At 46.2% G+C, this 16,735-nt stretch overlaps 1 protein-coding gene across 2 annotated transcripts; it reads right to left on the reverse strand.

The window, feature by feature from the left end:
- Positions 1 to 1,284: 1,284 nt before the first annotated feature.
- rab40b (RAB40B, member RAS oncogene family) lies at positions 1,285 to 15,424 on the reverse strand. Of its 2 annotated transcripts, none has more exons than XM_085417298.1 (6): positions 15,015 to 15,424; positions 6,810 to 6,870; positions 5,108 to 5,168; positions 4,349 to 4,426; positions 3,840 to 4,089; positions 1,285 to 3,332 (listed from the first exon to the last, which is right to left on the reverse strand). In XM_085417298.1, the coding sequence occupies exons 1-6, from the start codon at positions 15,154 to 15,156 to the stop codon at positions 3,040 to 3,042; spliced, it is 885 nt and encodes a 294-aa protein (XP_085273424.1). In that variant the 5' UTR covers positions 15,157 to 15,424; the 3' UTR covers positions 1,285 to 3,039. The 2 variants fall into 2 exon arrangements, with proteins under 2 accessions (XP_085273424.1, XP_085273425.1); XM_085417299.1 differs by having other exon boundaries at positions 3,867 to 4,089; positions 15,015 to 15,417.
- Between the last annotated feature and the right edge of the window lie 1,311 nt (positions 15,425 to 16,735).

Consider the following 16,735-nt stretch of genomic DNA (forward strand, 5'->3'; position numbering starts at 1 on the left):
GCATCTCCCATTTTGACCTCGGGACTTCCAGGTTATACTCGGCACAGATGTTCCTGTACACTATGCCGGCCACTTGGTTATGGCGTTCCATGTATGCCTTGCCTGCTAGCATCTTGCACCCTGCTGTTATGTGCTGGATTGTCTCTGGGGCATCTTTACACAGCCTGCACCTGGGGTCTTGCCTGGTGTGATAGACCCCAGCCTCTATGGATCTTGTGCTCAGAGCTTGTTCTTGTGCTGCCATGATTAGTGCCTCTGTGCTGTCTTTCAGTCCAGCTTTGTCCAGCCACTGGTAGGATTTCTGGATATCAGCCACCTCCTCTATCTGCCGGTGGTACATACCGTGCAGGGGCCTGTCCTTCCATGATGGTTCCTCGTCTCCCTCCTCTTTCTTGGGTTTCTGCTGCCTGAGGTATTCACTGAGCACTCGGTCAGTTGGGGCCATCTTCCCAATGTATTCTTGGATGTTCGTTGTCTCATCCTGGACTGTGGTGCTGACACTCACCAGTCCCCGGCCCCCTTCCTTCCGCTTAGCGTACAGCCTCAGGGTGCTGGACTTGGGGTGAAACCCTCCATGCATGGTCAGGAGCTTTCTTGTCTTGATGTCAGTGGCTTCTATCTCCTCCTTTGGCCAGCCTATTACCCCAGCAGGGTACCTGATCACGGGCAGGGCGTACGTGTTGATGGCCCGGATCTTGTTCTTACCATTCAGCTGACTCCTCAGGACTTGCCTGACCCTCTGCAGGTACTTGGTGGTTGCAGCTTTTCTAGCGGCCTCTTCATGGTTCCCATTTGCCTGCGGGATCCCCAGGTACTTGTAACTGTCCTCTATGTCTGCAATGTTGCCTTCTGGTAGTTCAATCCCCTCAGTTCTGACTACCTTCCCTCTCTTTGATACCATCCGACTACACTTCTCCAGTCCGAACGACATTCCAATGTCATTGCTGTATATCCTGGTGGTGTGGATCAGTGAATCGATGTCTCGTTCACTCTTGGCATACAGCTTGATGTCATCCATGTACAGGAGGTGGCTGACAACTGCTCCGTTCCGTAGTCGGTATCCGTAGCCAGTCTTGTTAATGATCTCACTGAGGGGGTTCAGGCTTATGCAGAACAGCAGTGGGGACAGAGCATCTCCTTGGTAGATCCCGCACTTGATGGTGACTTGTGCTATGGGCTTGGAGTTGGCCTCTAGTGTTGTCCGCCACATCCCCATTGAGTTCCTGATGAAGGCTCTTAGGGTCCCATTGATCTTGTACAATTCTAGGCATTCTAGTATCCAGCTGTGGGGCATTGAGTCATAGGCCTTCTTGTAATCAATCCAGGCAGTGCACAGGTTGGTCAGTCTGGTCTTGCAGTCTCGGCTGATTGTTCTGTCTACCAGTAGCTGGTGTTTTGCGCCTCTGGTATTCTTGCCAATTCCTTTCTGTGTCCCGCTCATGTATTGACCCATGTGCCTGTTCATCTTAGCCGATATGATGCCTGACAGGAGCTTCCATGTAGTACTGAGGCAGGTTATTGGTCGGTAGTTGGAGGGGACCGCTCCCTTCTTGGGGTCCTTGGGGATCAGGACCGTCCGGCCTTCAGTTAGCCATTCCGGGTGTCTCTCGTTAACTAGCAGCTGGTTCATTTGTGCTGCCAGACGCTCGTGGAGTGCAGTCAGCTTCTTCAGCCAGTAGGCGTGAACCATGTCGGGCCCTGGTGCTGTCCAACGCTTCATACTGGAGACCCTTTCTTGGATATCTGCCACTGTGATGGTTACTGGACCCTGTTCAGGGAGGTCGCTGTGGTCAGCCCTCAGATCCTCTAGCCACTGAGCATTGCCGTTATGGGTTGCGTTCAGTACTTTTGACAGTTCACTCTTCGGCCGCTCCATCTTATTAAGGAACTTCCACATACATAAATGTCAATTTCAAAACTCAACCCCATCATTTAATTTGTTTTTGATTGAAATTGAATATTACTTAAACTCTCTTAAATTAACTTCCAATAAAAAAGGTTTATCATTGATTGAAATTCATTCAGAAATGTTTAACGAATGAGCTGTCACAACTTTCAAGTACAAAGTTATGAAGTCTGTCACATGCCCCCCTTTTGTTTCTTTTTTCCTTTATTTATTTCTCCTTCTTATTTCATTGTGCTGTATATTGTTACTCTTATTTGCCTTGTATGTCTACTGTACAAACTGAACTGGAATGACTGTTCGCTTTATAATTTCAATAAAGTTTGGGAAAAAAAAAACCCCTCTTCGGCCGCTCCCTTCTGCCGTATTTTGCGGCAAAATTATCCACACCCACCGCCGCACTATGAATTGTGGGATATATGGGACCACAAAGCGTGCACCGGACCACGCTTGATATTTGGGGAAATCGACGGCGCATTTGAAGTATGCATTTGAAGTATGCATTTGAAGTACACTTCGAATTGGGACAGCCGTCGTCGCGTGGCGGTGACGTAACCGCACTTAAAATGCGTACTTCAAGCGTGCAGACCCTGAATTGGGACACAGCCAGAGGCTCCGAAGAATTCCAAGAATAAACTGTCACACCTGCAGATCAAATCACATAACGAAGAAGAGTCCGGGCGAAAAACCACATCTGAACGATTCAAGAAGGAAATCTGAATCTTACAAATCTGACTGGAAGTTTTTTTTTTATTATAAAATCTGTAAATAAAAAAAAAAAGTCTCTTTCAAAAGTAAAAAAAGTACCAAAGTAACAAAAACCAGAAGAAAGCCAGAAGAATAAATCAGCGTCTGCAGCTCTGATTGGCTGCTGAGAACGCGCGTTTTCTGAGCATCGAGCAGCTTTACGTCACACTTTCAGACTTGGGGCTGACGTGCTCCGAGGATTTTTCCTGACACTGTCGTTTTCCAACCATGTGATGTCACCTCACCTATGACTGGACGCCTGCAGCTCACAGGTGGCAAAGCAAACGTCACCAACAGGAAGTCTGAAGCTCGGTTCAGGTCCTGGTGAGGAATTCTTCATTTCTAACCGCCATCTTCAAATGTTCGAGCAGGCGGTGCTTTAACTGTCGTTAGGAGTTTTTACAGCTGTTTCTGCAACTCTGAGTCGACGGGCTGAGGGGCGGCGCCCGGATCAGTTTGGGCTTTTTCAGCAGCGCCCCCCCAGTCCTCTTGGTGGCGCCGTAGTGGGCGCTGGCGGTGACGGAATAGGAGCGTCCGTGCATCATGCGAGCGTTGAGGCCGTTGGCCATAGAGAAGGACTTCAGGTGAGACTTCAGAGCCAGTGGGAGGGGCAACTTGTCGACCAGGTGGACCGGCGTGCAGGAAACGATGGAGCGACAGCAGAGGTCCTGCAGACTGAGCACTGACACACACAGAGAACCAATCAGATTACAGCGCTCACAGAGAAGAACCAATCAAAACAGGGAATCATTATAAATTTATTGTATTTCATGAAAAAACACTTTATCAATAAAGTTATAAAACTTTAGGAAACAAATTGAAATATTGAATATGGAATCATGTATTTGTACAATAACATATGTTTGGATACATTTCCTAATATTTTAGGACTAAAGTCATAAAAATTTAGGAATAAAGTTGTAAAATATTCCAAGAACATTAATTTAGCAATAAATGAATAAGATTATGAAAAACATATTTCAGCAACAAAGTGAAAATGTTGTATTAATAAAGTGACAAATAAAAATAAAGTTGGAATATTTCAGGAATAAAAAGTGTTTTTTCAGGAAAGAGTGAAAGCAGAACGATGTTTTTGTGAATGACGTCTGATTTTATCCTCAGTGAGGCGGAGCCTCCAGCAGAGGGCAGCGCAGAGCTGAACGTCCCATTTTAAAGCTGCATCACAGACCTGCAGGGGGCGGAGCTAATGGCACACCTTTACTGGGCCTCCACAGGCGCTCCATGCCGTGTCTCATCAGCACGATTCGGGCGAGCTCCGTGAACGACTCGGTGATATTGAAATTGCATAGCGGGCTGACCTCGAAAAAGGTGACGCCCAGTTTCTCGGCGTACACCTGCGCCTGCTCCGTGGTCACTTGACGCTTGTAGGCCAGGTGCAGACGGTTGCCAACGAGGATCTTAGGAACTCCTGGGGCATGCTGGGTAAACGGGGAACAGAAAGGAAAGGGGGATGTGGGTCTTTAAGCACACTCAGTGTTACAGGTGTGTCAGGTGGGGGGAGGCAGCTTAAAGTTAAGGGAAACGTTTGAAGTACAGCAACCTAAAGAGGCACTGCCTCAGCAGGCGTGGGCGCCGTTTTGACTCAGTCAGAGTTTGTGACATCACCGGTCAGCTGTTAGATAACAGGAGAGCGATGGAGAGAGAGCTGACTGCACACACACACGATCGATGGCTCACCTCGTCGATCTCTTTGATCCACCTGTCGATGCCGTCAAACGACCAGCGGTTGGTGATGTCATACACCAGGATGACCCCCTGAAAACAAACAAACTCACACTCTCATCAGCGTGTTTACAGCCTCTACAGATAATCTCACCGTCATTACATCACCTGTTTAAATGAACGCTTAAAGGTTGCATCGCTGGGGGCGTGGCCTCTTTGACTGACAGGTGTGAGCACCCTGCTCTCGGGCCAGCGGGCCGTTACCTGCTCGCCGTGACTGAAACTACAGATTCAAGATCAACTTTTAGCCTTGCCGTGGCAACAGTGACACCGTTTCCATGGTTACATGTCCTCTAATAGCCCTGATGAGCGACTACAACAGAACAGCTTCATTCAGGGAAACGTGTTTTCTCACACTTCCTGCCACCGCCTGCTGCCAGAGTCACATGGCTCCATGTCCAATCAGGGAGCAGCACTCACAGCTGGTCAGCATCAGCATCTTCAGCCTCGAAACCCCCAAAGCGTGTCTAACACGGTGCTTCAGAGCACGTTTGAAACTAAAAACCAGTTTAAAACTAAAAATGTTATTTGTTCGGAAAATAAGATGAACTCATGTTGATCATTCTGATGATAGAACCGTTACTGCTTTACAGCAGCCCAGGGGTTCGTTTACATTCAGTGAAGGTCAAAGGTCATTAGGAGAATGGAGAACTCACCCCCAGGTTCAGTGAGCGCCCCCCTGTGTTTGTCTGCAGCAGTGCACTCGGTGCTCACCTGTGCTCCTCTGGAATAGGATCGGAATATGGTGCAGAACCGGCCCTGCCCCGACGTGTCCCTGAAACAACACAGACCAGGAGAGGTTAAAGGTCACCGTGGCGACGCTCACACCTCCAAACAAACATTACTCAGAGTCTTAACTAATGACTGTGAAGCTGAAGGTCAGACTGGGATGAGCTCTCCCGTTGTCCAGCCTTAATGGGAAAGAAAAAACAAACTCCCAGCTTTACTTTGGAGAGCCGTCTCACGGGGCCGACTTCAGCTGCCTGAACGTGAAAAAGGTCCAAACACAGGAAGCCGAGCACAGAGCCAGTGGTGTGGACTTTGGTCTCGACCCTCTCAGACCGGTGACAGTGTGCGTCCTGGTTTTAAGGGTTCTGTCATGAAGTCGTGGACAGATTAGGATTGAAGTGTTCCCGAGGCTCTGGAGGAAGTGTGCACAGACATGGTGGGCTGGGTTCTCCCCTCACTCTTATTGTGAAAGGTCAGTGCTTCCTTCAGTTCAGGTAGAGTCGTGGTTTCTTTCTGTTGTTGTGTTTGACTGGATTCAGAGACTCGAAGCTGCCCAGTGTCTCAAACTCCTGTTAAAAACCTGCTTTTTTAAGCACACAGTCGTATTTACTGCTGATTTCAGCTGAGGCTGTTTTAATTGTGCACCTGCTTCACATTTTCCTACAAGATTTAAGACATGAAAGGTGGCTCAAGACTTTTGCACAGCAGCGTCCTGACTGTGGTGATGAACATGTGCACAGATGCTTGTCTCCGCCTCCTCCTGCAAGCGTAGCGCGCTCTGTGGGTTTGTTGTTCCTGTCCACAGTAAGAAACGCGAGTGTGTCTGAGCACCACAGCAGGGGTTTGCTTGGCTCATGAGCATGCGGGCGGGGAAAAGATGGCCGCCAGTTATCAAAGTCAGAGCGGCAGATCCAGACAGGATCATCACACACACACACACAGCGTCGCGTCCTCTTAAACATCAAAGCGGCAGACTGAACATGTGACGGCGCCTCGGCTGAAACACGTTTCTACAAACACGAGTGAGTTTGTGCAGAGCAGCAAACCGTCATCACAGAAACAAACTGAGTAGATTTACTCGAGTACAGCTCCGCTGATTTCATCCAATGACATCTTTTATGCCAAAGTAAAAGCATCAGTGCTGCAGATGCTCTTATGATGGCATCATCATCCTGGACTGGTCCTTCAAAATAAAAGTCCTGGTCACTTCCAGGTTAGTTTGTGTGACGTGTCCAGCAGGGCGGGTCACACGCATCTTGTGTGGTTACGCTTTTACAGTGTTCGCCCTCTGATGACGACATCCTGTCAGCTGCAGCATCAAAGGAGGTTTTGAATCAGACCTGCTGTCAGTGTCACATTAAGGCTTTTAATCATCATAAGTTATTTTCTTTCCACTTTTATCCACCACACACCGCTCAGGCTGTGCTGTCAGCTGCATTCCTCTCAGTTTCTTTGGACATAAAACTGAAACGTCAAACTAAAACTGAAGGAATATTTTCACTGAGTGAAGCGAGCCTTTAACACCCGTCAGGCTGAAGCTGGATGAAGCTCAGTACCTGAAAAAGCTTTTTATTGGGTAAACGGGCCTCACATGCCTCCTGTATATTTTGGTTGTCCTCTGCTTTCTTTCCACACAGACTGATAACATGAGACGTAGGCAGCCGTGTGAACGACGGCGTGTTCGTACCAGAGCTGCAGCTTCACTCTTCTCCCGTCCAGGAGGATGGTGGTCGTCTTGTAGTCGATTCCTGAAAAACAGCAGAAGGAAAGATTCAGATCAAACCAACGAGCAGCAGTTTTAGATCCAACGTGCCAAACATCTCAAACATGCATCACAAACAGTGGCGGTCCGAGCCTGTTTGGCGCCCTGGGCCCAGCAAATGGGCATCAGAAAACCGATCAGTGCCTATGCCATCCCCAATATACGCTGGCATGACGTCGCAGCAGCATGAGTACGAGCAATTTTTTTTTTTTTTTTCCGCAGATGCCCGTGATGCCGCCCCGGGCAACCGCCTGTGTTGCCTGTATCAAAAACCTCTACTGATCACAAATAACATCAAATCAGAAAAGAATGACTTTGACTGTGATGAATGAATTTGTGAGGGCCAGCCAATCAGAACAAACAAAGGCACAGTATTAGAAGGAATCGTCAATCATGCAAAGCACTGCAGCAGGTCTGAGCAGATACAGCTGTTCATGAGGAGTTCACGTCCATGGCTTTATGTTGCTAAACCACGTTGTTCAGTTTAGGCTGTAAAAACAGTTTGCTCTGAATAAGGACTTGCTCAGCTTTAGTTAGTAACTACATTTAATTAAAGGGTTATTCGTGAAACCCTCATATATTCATGAACACTTTCACCAGAGCCCTGCAGCTGCCCAAATCCAGGTGTGATGCTGGGTATTCAGAGCGTCCTGTGCAGGTGTGTGGTTTCTCTCCAGCTTGTTACTGGTTAGCCGCTAATATCAGGCGACTCTCACAGGGGACAAAAACAGAAAGCAGCTCGTCTCTTCTGTAACTGTAATTATTATTAGCTTCCTGAAAATAACCACAGCGCACTTTGACGTGTCGACACACGCGGCACACGCTCACCGTCACGTATGTCACGGGAAAGCTGCTGGGTGCAGGAAGCAGGGCTGGACTGGGACAAAAAAATCGGACCGGCCCACCAGGTATTATAGGAAAAACCATAAAGCCTTTGAATGAAAACACTGTTGTGACAGTGATGTACAGTCTTGTTGGTATATGCATGATTCCTATACATTTTACATCATACTAAAAACTTTGGTTGTAAGATTCAGATAATTATTTATTAAAAACGAAACATTTTAAATGAGAATAAGAAAGTATGTCTTTGTGCCCCCCTCTCCCTGTTAATGCCCTACCTGCCCCCGTGGCAAAGCTTTGCTAGACCCGCCCCTGCACAGTTACCAGCTGTCAGATACTTAGAAAAGGATCCTGGTGCTATTTGTCTCTCAGAAACAGTTCATAACTTCCCTTCAATTCAGCTGATACTAGAAATTAATATTAAATAAATTCTAACAACAGCTGATCAAGCTTAAACGTGCTGCTGTTGTTTAGCACGACATCAGCTGGTTTCTTCTTTCTGGCGCAAAGTGGGCGATAAACAAACAAGAGAGCCGATCAGCTGATCATTGATCAGTTTCATGATTGAAGTAGCAACAGGAGAGAGAGGGGGGAGGATGAGAGAAGAAGAGGCACGGTTGGCAGTTACTAACTAACCTTATGAATAAAATAAAGTTCACTATCAGTAACATCATAGCACCACCCAGCTGTATAGAAACTCCGTCATGCTAGCTAGTAGCAGTACGAGTTATTGTAACTGACTGTAAAAAGTCAGCACAACAAAAATAAACTAAACTTGGTTCATATCTGACCCAGATAGACTGCAGCTCATAACTTCTTACCTGGAGTTCAGTTCACTGCCTCGGGTCTCTGCTCCTCCTGCCTCCCCTTCCCCTCATCCACCTGCTGGCCTCTGTGGAAGCTCCGCCACAGCCACCAACAAACAACTGAGTTGTTTTTACACATCTGCCAGCATCTGGCCAATCCACCACCTCTCATTGTTTATACCGTTACAAAAATCAAAATCAAAAATCACCATGGCCCACAGGCAAATGCCTGTATGCCTGATGGCCAGTCCAGCTATGGCAGGAAATAGGAGATTCCGGGGGATGATGCTGCCCTAAGCCCAGTACTACTATGATAGAGTGCTGATGCTAGTGGGACGGCCTTCTGTGGTCCTCCATCAATGACCTAAGATGGTTCCAGTGTCACTTTGACACAGTTTACAGTATATGTGCTTAACTATTAATGACACAAACGACTGGTGTGATATGACTCCGTCTCTCTGACCCAACACTGACAACAGGATTAACTTTGACCATTTTTACCTCTTTTGTGGGGCAGCAGCTTCACCTACACCCACATGTAGACCACAACTGCTTCCTCGTAGTGACAGCTACACGCACAAAGATGTGGAGCGAGCTCTTAGAGCAGCTTCAGCAGAGGCTGATTGCACGGCGTCTACCAGCACTGAAACGAAACTGCTCTGACTAAAACAAAATGAGCTTTACATTTCACGTGTACTTGTTAAGATTTGAATCTTAAGTCATTTTTTTATTCATTTACTAGTTTTGACTAGTAAAAGCATAAAAGCAAAAACAGACAATACTAAATTATGAATACTGATTCCTGTGTCCATGCAGGTTGAATCCCAGCCAATCCCTGCACAGAAATGTCCAAAGATGAGTTAATAATTCTAAGAATTCAACTGCTCAACGAACAGAAAGAGGGCTCCCTGATAACTGACTATAAATTAATAATGTGCTATTAGCAAAGAACAAACAGTGAAAGCCAGCTCCTCGTATCGAACACGTATATGAAAATATCTGCGGGAGAATATCCTGAGAGAACAAGACGTGATATAACGTAGGAGTTATTCTGGGAGACGTAAGCCCCACCGACACACGCTGTGTCCAAGTTATTGCACACACACACTCTGGTGTGCATGATGCATGAAGGGAAAGTGGAGTTACATAACAGGCTAAAACAGAAAGGTCTGCTGACAGATGTCTAAACAGCAGAGCGCTGGGAAACGTAGCTGCTGCAGGGTGACAATAAGAGCTCCATGATTCAGTTTAAACACCAGCAGGCCCGAGTGCACGAAACAAGATTCCTTTATTCAAATCTGCACAAATTGATTCATCTTTGTTCTTTCAGTGTGACACAATAACTCCTAAGTACAGGAGGCGTTACTGAGACTTGTCTACAAGAGTGTGAGTCAACTGATTTCACAAAGTTCTGTGTTTTTATTGTATAAACAAATAAATAAGAAGAATAAAACAAACATTGAAATCAAACAAAGCAAACTAACAGTAAACAGTTTCCAACAATAACAAATAAACTGGATTAGAAATAAAATTAAATTTAAAAATATAAAACTGCAAAACTCTGATTAGCGGTTGTTTGTAGCTTAGCCACACTACAGTTAAAACAGCCTTGTAGTGCACAAAAATAATAAGCAGCTTCTTATCTTACATTAGCTTCATGTCCTGCTCTCAGATATTAGCCACGCTAACACTACGATACGTTAGCTGACGTTAGTCGAGAAAATCATCTTTTTATGTTGCTCTAGCTTCATTTACTGCTGTTAGCCTATTTAAGGTTTACCTTATCTAAGCTAATGTCACATTAGCACGCTATCTGATAGCTTTGTGTCCCATTAACTAAGAATTGATAACTTAGCCACATTAGCATTGTGTTAGCTTCACAGTAGGGGTGGGTTTTGATGATCGATTCATCGATTAAAATCGATCCTGGCTTGGATAACGTGATATCGATTCATTAAAATCCTGAATCGATTTTTTAATATAAATTTATTTTGCCTGAAACGCCAGAATCTCAGGTTAAACCTCACAAAATTTCAACAATCACCAAATAGCTAAAACAGTAAATGAGAGCAGGAACACGGCTTCTGCACAAAGACGTAAACACAAAGCGCCGACGCATCAGAATCAGTGAGATGTGACTTTCTCACCGACGGCACGGACACGGTCGGGGCTGAAAGCGACAGCTCGCTGATTCTGATGTGTCGGCGGGTCAAGCTTTGTGTTCACGCCCTTTTTGCGCTGATTCTAAAGCTGCAGGTTTTATCTCTCTCCAAACAATATTGACCGAACCAGCAGCAAAAGAAGATCCAAACTACGCTTCACACAAACATGAACTCACTCTGACTTTTGCTGTTTTGCTTCCACCAGGATAAAATCACACTTCATGCACAGCTCTCTCTCTCTCTCCCTCTCTCTCTCTCTCTCTGTTTTCTGCATTATTCGCTTGCTTGTTACGCACAAGTCCACTGTTGTTTACAGCCTGTCAGCCGCTGTTTTTTTCCTTTTACTTACTTCCGAAAAGAAAACCTAATTTCTGCCGTTCAATACTGAACAAATGTAAACTTTTTAAAATTATACAAAATGCAAAACGCTGTGTCTGTAATAAAACCGCTGTTACATCAGAGGTGATGTTCATATGTTGATTAATGGTTTTCTTTCGTTTTTGATGTACTGCAGAATATTTTTATAAAATCCCAGAACAGGAAAATCACCTTCATGTTTTTCTGTTTTATCCTCAGTTACTTTGACACAAAGGCCTCGCTGTGATGCTCACACCTTTGATAAAGTCTCAAAAGTGTCAGCTTCCTTTTTATAGATACAAAAATATGTAAATGTACTGATCTGAATTATAATATTGCTGACTGTCTGAGGCAAAATTTCCCAGATTCGAATCGAATCGATTCGGGACTTTGTGAATTGGAATCGAATCGATTCTAGAAATCAGTGACGATATCCAGCCCTACTTCACAGCCTGATGTTGGCCCTTCTTGTGTTAGCTCTGTGTTATAATTGAGTCTGAATAATAAAACAGGCAGTATTATGGTACAGATTACCCCTCTTTAAGTTTTCTTGTAACACCTGGGCGAGCAGCCACACGGATCATTTTATCAGACTGTTAGTAACTCTGTTTGGGAACTGAGGGGAGATTTGGACTCACAGATGGTTAATGATGTCAGAGGTTCTGCCGTGCTGCTGCGTTTTGTTTCAAACAGAAATATGACCACTTACATCTTTGTGTGCCATCTGTAAAGAAGTCCTCACAATTAGTTCAAACCCAAACAAACACATCACCTCTAACAGTATTCTTCATGCATAGTGAAGGTCGGCCTATCTGTAAGAGCCGGTTCACACTGGAGGAATGAGTCAGCCTCTCCTGGCAGCACCAGCAGCATCATTATACCCCCACCGAGCAGCTCGCAGCAGCACCACCACAACCACACAAACACTCTCACAGTGCACATTTGGAGTAGATGGGAGAGTGGAGTGTTTTTGTGGAGTTACACAACACTCAGAAGGATGTTATAAAAGAGCCGATCGTGGCGTTCAGACCGTAAACAAGCGCTTGGCCCGTCTTCGCGTGTCTCATTTGGGAGTAATTATCAACGGCTCATAAAAGCACAGAGAATAAACTAGCAAGCTGTTTGTGTGCATTTTTCCGAGCTCGCGTCAATGCTAATCAAGGCTTCCCCATGTGGTCTGGCTCAGCTTTGCACTGCAGCCAGCTCTTCTCTGGACTCGGCAGGAGAGCAAAGCCCCCTCCTGGACCTGAGAGCCAGAAATCGTCCCACAGTTTCACCACAGCTATGTCTGTGTGCCGTCATGCCTCCCGTTAGAGGAGATGACCCAGAAACAGCAGAAGCCTGCGGTTTTCCATCAGCCTGAAACCGTCCTCACACCAAGGAAAACCCAGAAACGGCACGACTCGAGGCCTCTGCTGATGTCGCTGCTACTGATTAATCCACCCAACGGTCGTCACGTCTGAGAGACCAAAGACAAAAAATTACTAAACAAAAACTGATTTCTGTTCATCAGCAGTGTCACAGCTGAGGTTCATCAAACATTCAGATCAACATGTCCAACGTAGTTCCTCCAGAAAACCACAGACCTCTAGTTTTCCTGTTACTGTATCAATGAACACTTTATCCTACAGTTTCCACAGTTTCTCAGAACCCAGGATGTGTGTTCAAAACCAATTTACTGCATGAAAGGACAAGGGCCCAACAGTATGGTGCAAACTGCGCCCAGTACAGAGGCAGCTGCATTATAGTGCTAACATCTGCACAGGTAGCATGCTAACACTTAGCTAGCCAAGAACCCAGACTGATGGTAAAGCTGGGTGTATGCAGACCCCGGCCCAGCAGCCAGAGCCTGAACATCAACGGGTAACAAACTGATGAGCAGTCAGCCTGCAGCCTGTTCCTACCAGTTCAGAATCACCGTGGTGACCACTCCAAAGTGTCTTTGTGCTGGTTTCCATCTTTGCTTTTTGTTCATCCCTGAACAATAAAAGAAAGAGCGTACCTGTGTCCTCATGAGGACTGTGTTTCAGGACAATTTACGGAGTAATGAGAAAGCAATGGAAAAAAACCTTTCTTCAGCGTAATTAAGTAACGCAGCACATCACTTTTAAGCAAAGTAATGAGTAATGTGTAATGGATTACTTTTTTGAGTACTGATTTTGCTCCATATTGTAATTCTTTGCTTCAGAATAGTTCAGAATAATCCTTCATCTCATACGGAGACAGCTGGCTGCCCCTCACAACAGAAGGTTTAAATAGCAAGTGGGCGGGGCTTCTGTGCCTGAGATTGACCATATAAGGATATAACCTCCCTATGACATCATACAAAGCCAACACCATAAAAAACTGGTGTAAACTGAGTGTTTAGATCTGAGCTTTGGTCTCATAGTGATTAATGAACATAGGCTGAGCTGATTATTGTCACTGGGACAGCAGATAGATGTCATTTCACTGTTAGGAGACACAAATATTACTGATGGCGTAGCTGTGTGGAATATTTTAAAAACAGGATAATTGGATAAAACTTACTACAGATTTTTATACATTTTCTATTTTTTGAATTTACTTCTTTCACTTCAGAATTAGACATGAGAGTACAGCCTTCCTTCCTCCAGGATGATTCAGAGACCATGTGGGTGTTTTTCTGCATCCACAAAGCATGGCACTGGCCTGTCATCTGTGACCTTTGACCTCCTCACTGCAGGCTGTGGCTGGTGATGTCAGCAGACCTTTTTATGTGCAGGGGAGATTTTTTGGCGTGTGAGGACTCATCTCCTGAGCCAGCAGACTGTTCTCTGCTGGTAAATCGTTTTCTGTCCAAGTATAAAACATGAAAACACGTCTGCTGTAAACAGGTGAATAACATCACCTGCTGCTGCTGCACGTCACGTCTGACCACGGTGGAGCTCAGATCATCTATGAAACTGTCCTAAAAGCTCAGTTTGGACTTTTCTGCAGAGAGATGACAGCCGTGTGCAGGATGTTACATATTTAAATATGAAATCAGTTTTTATGACAGCAGGTTGAGCATGTGGTCATGTGACTCGTGAGCACAGTGTGTTACATCGTGTGTCAGCGCGTGAACTTGGAGAGCTTCAACTCCTGTCACCCTCCTGCAGGCCGAGCATGAGTCATGAGCAGCTGCCTGCCAGCGCCACACACAGACACACACAGACGTACACACACACACAGACACAGACACACAGACACACACACACACACACACACACACACACACACACACAGACACACAGACACACACACACACGCACACACACACACACACACACACACACACACACACACACACCATGGCAACACGGCTTCAATATTACAAACTAAAACGGTGTGTGGAGCTTCTAATGCTTCCCAGAACAAAGCAACACTTCACTGCAGTTCCTCTGACGTCCACAGGGGGCAGGCTCAAAAACCAGCCAATCACCACTGTTGAGTGACATCACAGTGATTATGTCCAGTTTTTCTAAGCAGTGGATCCAAACCATCAGTTAGTTGGATGGTGTCTGCTCACCAGAGAACAATGCATATCTTAACAACTATGGCTCTTATTTTGAAAGAGTAAAACTTGTGAACCAGTTAAAATGCTTTCAATAATAAAATACACTCAGCTGTTTATTAAAGTAAACGTGAATACATTTATTTATTTTTAAGAATAAACTTGTGAACTTATTTCACAAAAACAGCTTTTTCTTGTAAACTTTAATCACTAACTTTCATTTTTCAACTCAGAATAAAATCTTTTCATAAGGACTAATAATAACTAATAATAACATAATTCTTTTCTTTTCATAAAGCTTTGATGTCAGAGAGGCTGCTGTGGACTGGAGCTCTGATGGAGGCGCTTAAAGTTTGAGTGAACATGAAGTCAGACTCCTGATGGAGGACTCGGTGTCAGCAGCCTCCACAGAGATCACCGGACAGCTGACCCTACTCCCCCCACTCACCCATGTTGTAGCCGTACGGGGACTCGGTGGCTCCGTCCTGCAGGCTGGCCAGGATCTCGCCCTTCCCCACGTCGCTGTCGCCCACCAGCAGGAACTTGAGCAGAAAGTCGTAGGCGCGCGCCGGGCTGCTTCTGTGGCTCATGCTCGCGGCGGGTGACGGCTGTGGTGTCCCATCCTGAGATGAGAGCAGGCTTACACCTCTTCCCCCCGCACTCAGACTGGAGCGTGTTCAGGAGCTGCTCGGAGCGCGTCCAGCTGTGCCATCGGCGCGCTTTTACGCACGACAGTAAAAATCCTCTGCAGGTTCAGGTCCAGGTCTGCTCCCGGACTGAGGAGCAACTCATGGATCTCTGGCCTCCCCCCTCCCTGCTCCAGCTGAGGAGGTGAGGGAGGGTGTTTATCTCGGTTCGATTGGGTAATCGTTCGAGTTGCTAGGGCAACCTTGAGTCAGGATTGGACGTTGGAGACGTCCATCAGCGAGCGGGACAAGCTGTGCGTTTGGCTCACTAAGTGACGTCAAGCTGAACAGAAATAGAAAAGGCAACAATTTCCTGTTTGGATTGAGAAAATAAAAGCATGACAGCGGCTGGGCGGAAGAGATGCTTTACACAGGAGCAGTCTAGAGATGAGCCTTCGGACAGACAGCAGTCCGGGTTTGATGAGGCTGATGTTCAGATCAACAAGTGCAGCACTCGGAGCAGACTGAGGTTACATTTGCAGGAGATATTTCATGATGTCCATCTGCGTCTCTCTGAGTTTTGTGAAGCAGTGACTGTTGGAAATGTCTTAATGCAGTCGAAGGAAGAAGTTTTCCTCCATCAGCTCACACTCGAGTAACCAATCACTGACTGAAAGCGTGACAATGTTATTTATACAGCACCAACTCACAACAGCAGTCACCTCAACAACATGTTTTTGGCTGTTTTGGCCGTGCCCACCCTGACAAAGATGAATGACATATTTGGTTGCTGTAAAACCACAAACTCTGTGGCAGGGTTGGTCCTTCCCGGGAGTAGGGAGTGGGGGAGTTATCTTTTTTTGTGTTGTGCTCTGGTTTCCCAGAGGCCGAGGCACAATAACAGCAACAGCAGATATAAATTCCTAACTTCCTGACAAATAGACCACAGTCTGTCAGACTCGGCCCCCACCGGTCCAGCACCATCACACTCAGCACCGGGTCTCCACAAGGATGTGTTTTGAGTCCCCTCCTGTTTACGCTCTACACATCCGACTGCTCCCCTACCCATCTCTCAAACACCATCATAAAGTTCGCGGATGACACCACAGTGGTTGGACTCATCTCAAGGGGGGATGAGTCGGACTACAGAGATGAGGTCAACAGACTGACTGAGTGGTGTTCAGTTAACAACCTCCAACTGAACACCACGAAAACTAAAGAACTTATCTTGGACTTCAGGAAGGGCAGAGCAGACCCGGCCCCACTCTACATCCACGGGAACTGTGTGGAGAGGGTACACTCCATGAGGTTTCTGGGCGTGCAGATCTCCGATGACCTCTCCTGGACTGCAAATACTACAGCGGTGGTTAAAAAGGCCCAGCAGCGTCTCCACTTTCTGAGAGTGCTCAGGAGGAACAACCTGGAGGAGAGGCTGCTGGTGACATTTTACAGAGCCACCATAGAGAGCATCCTAACGTACGGCACAACATCATGGTAAGCAGGGTGCTCAGCTGCAGACAGGAAAGTACTGCAGAGGGTCATC

The sequence above is a fragment of the Rhamphochromis longiceps genome, linkage group LG8 (assembly GCF_057381845.1).
Source record: "Rhamphochromis longiceps isolate RC_006_pf linkage group LG8, R_longiceps_female_GT1.1, whole genome shotgun sequence".
In the NCBI taxonomy this organism is placed as follows: domain Eukaryota; kingdom Metazoa; phylum Chordata; class Actinopteri; order Cichliformes; family Cichlidae; genus Rhamphochromis; species Rhamphochromis longiceps.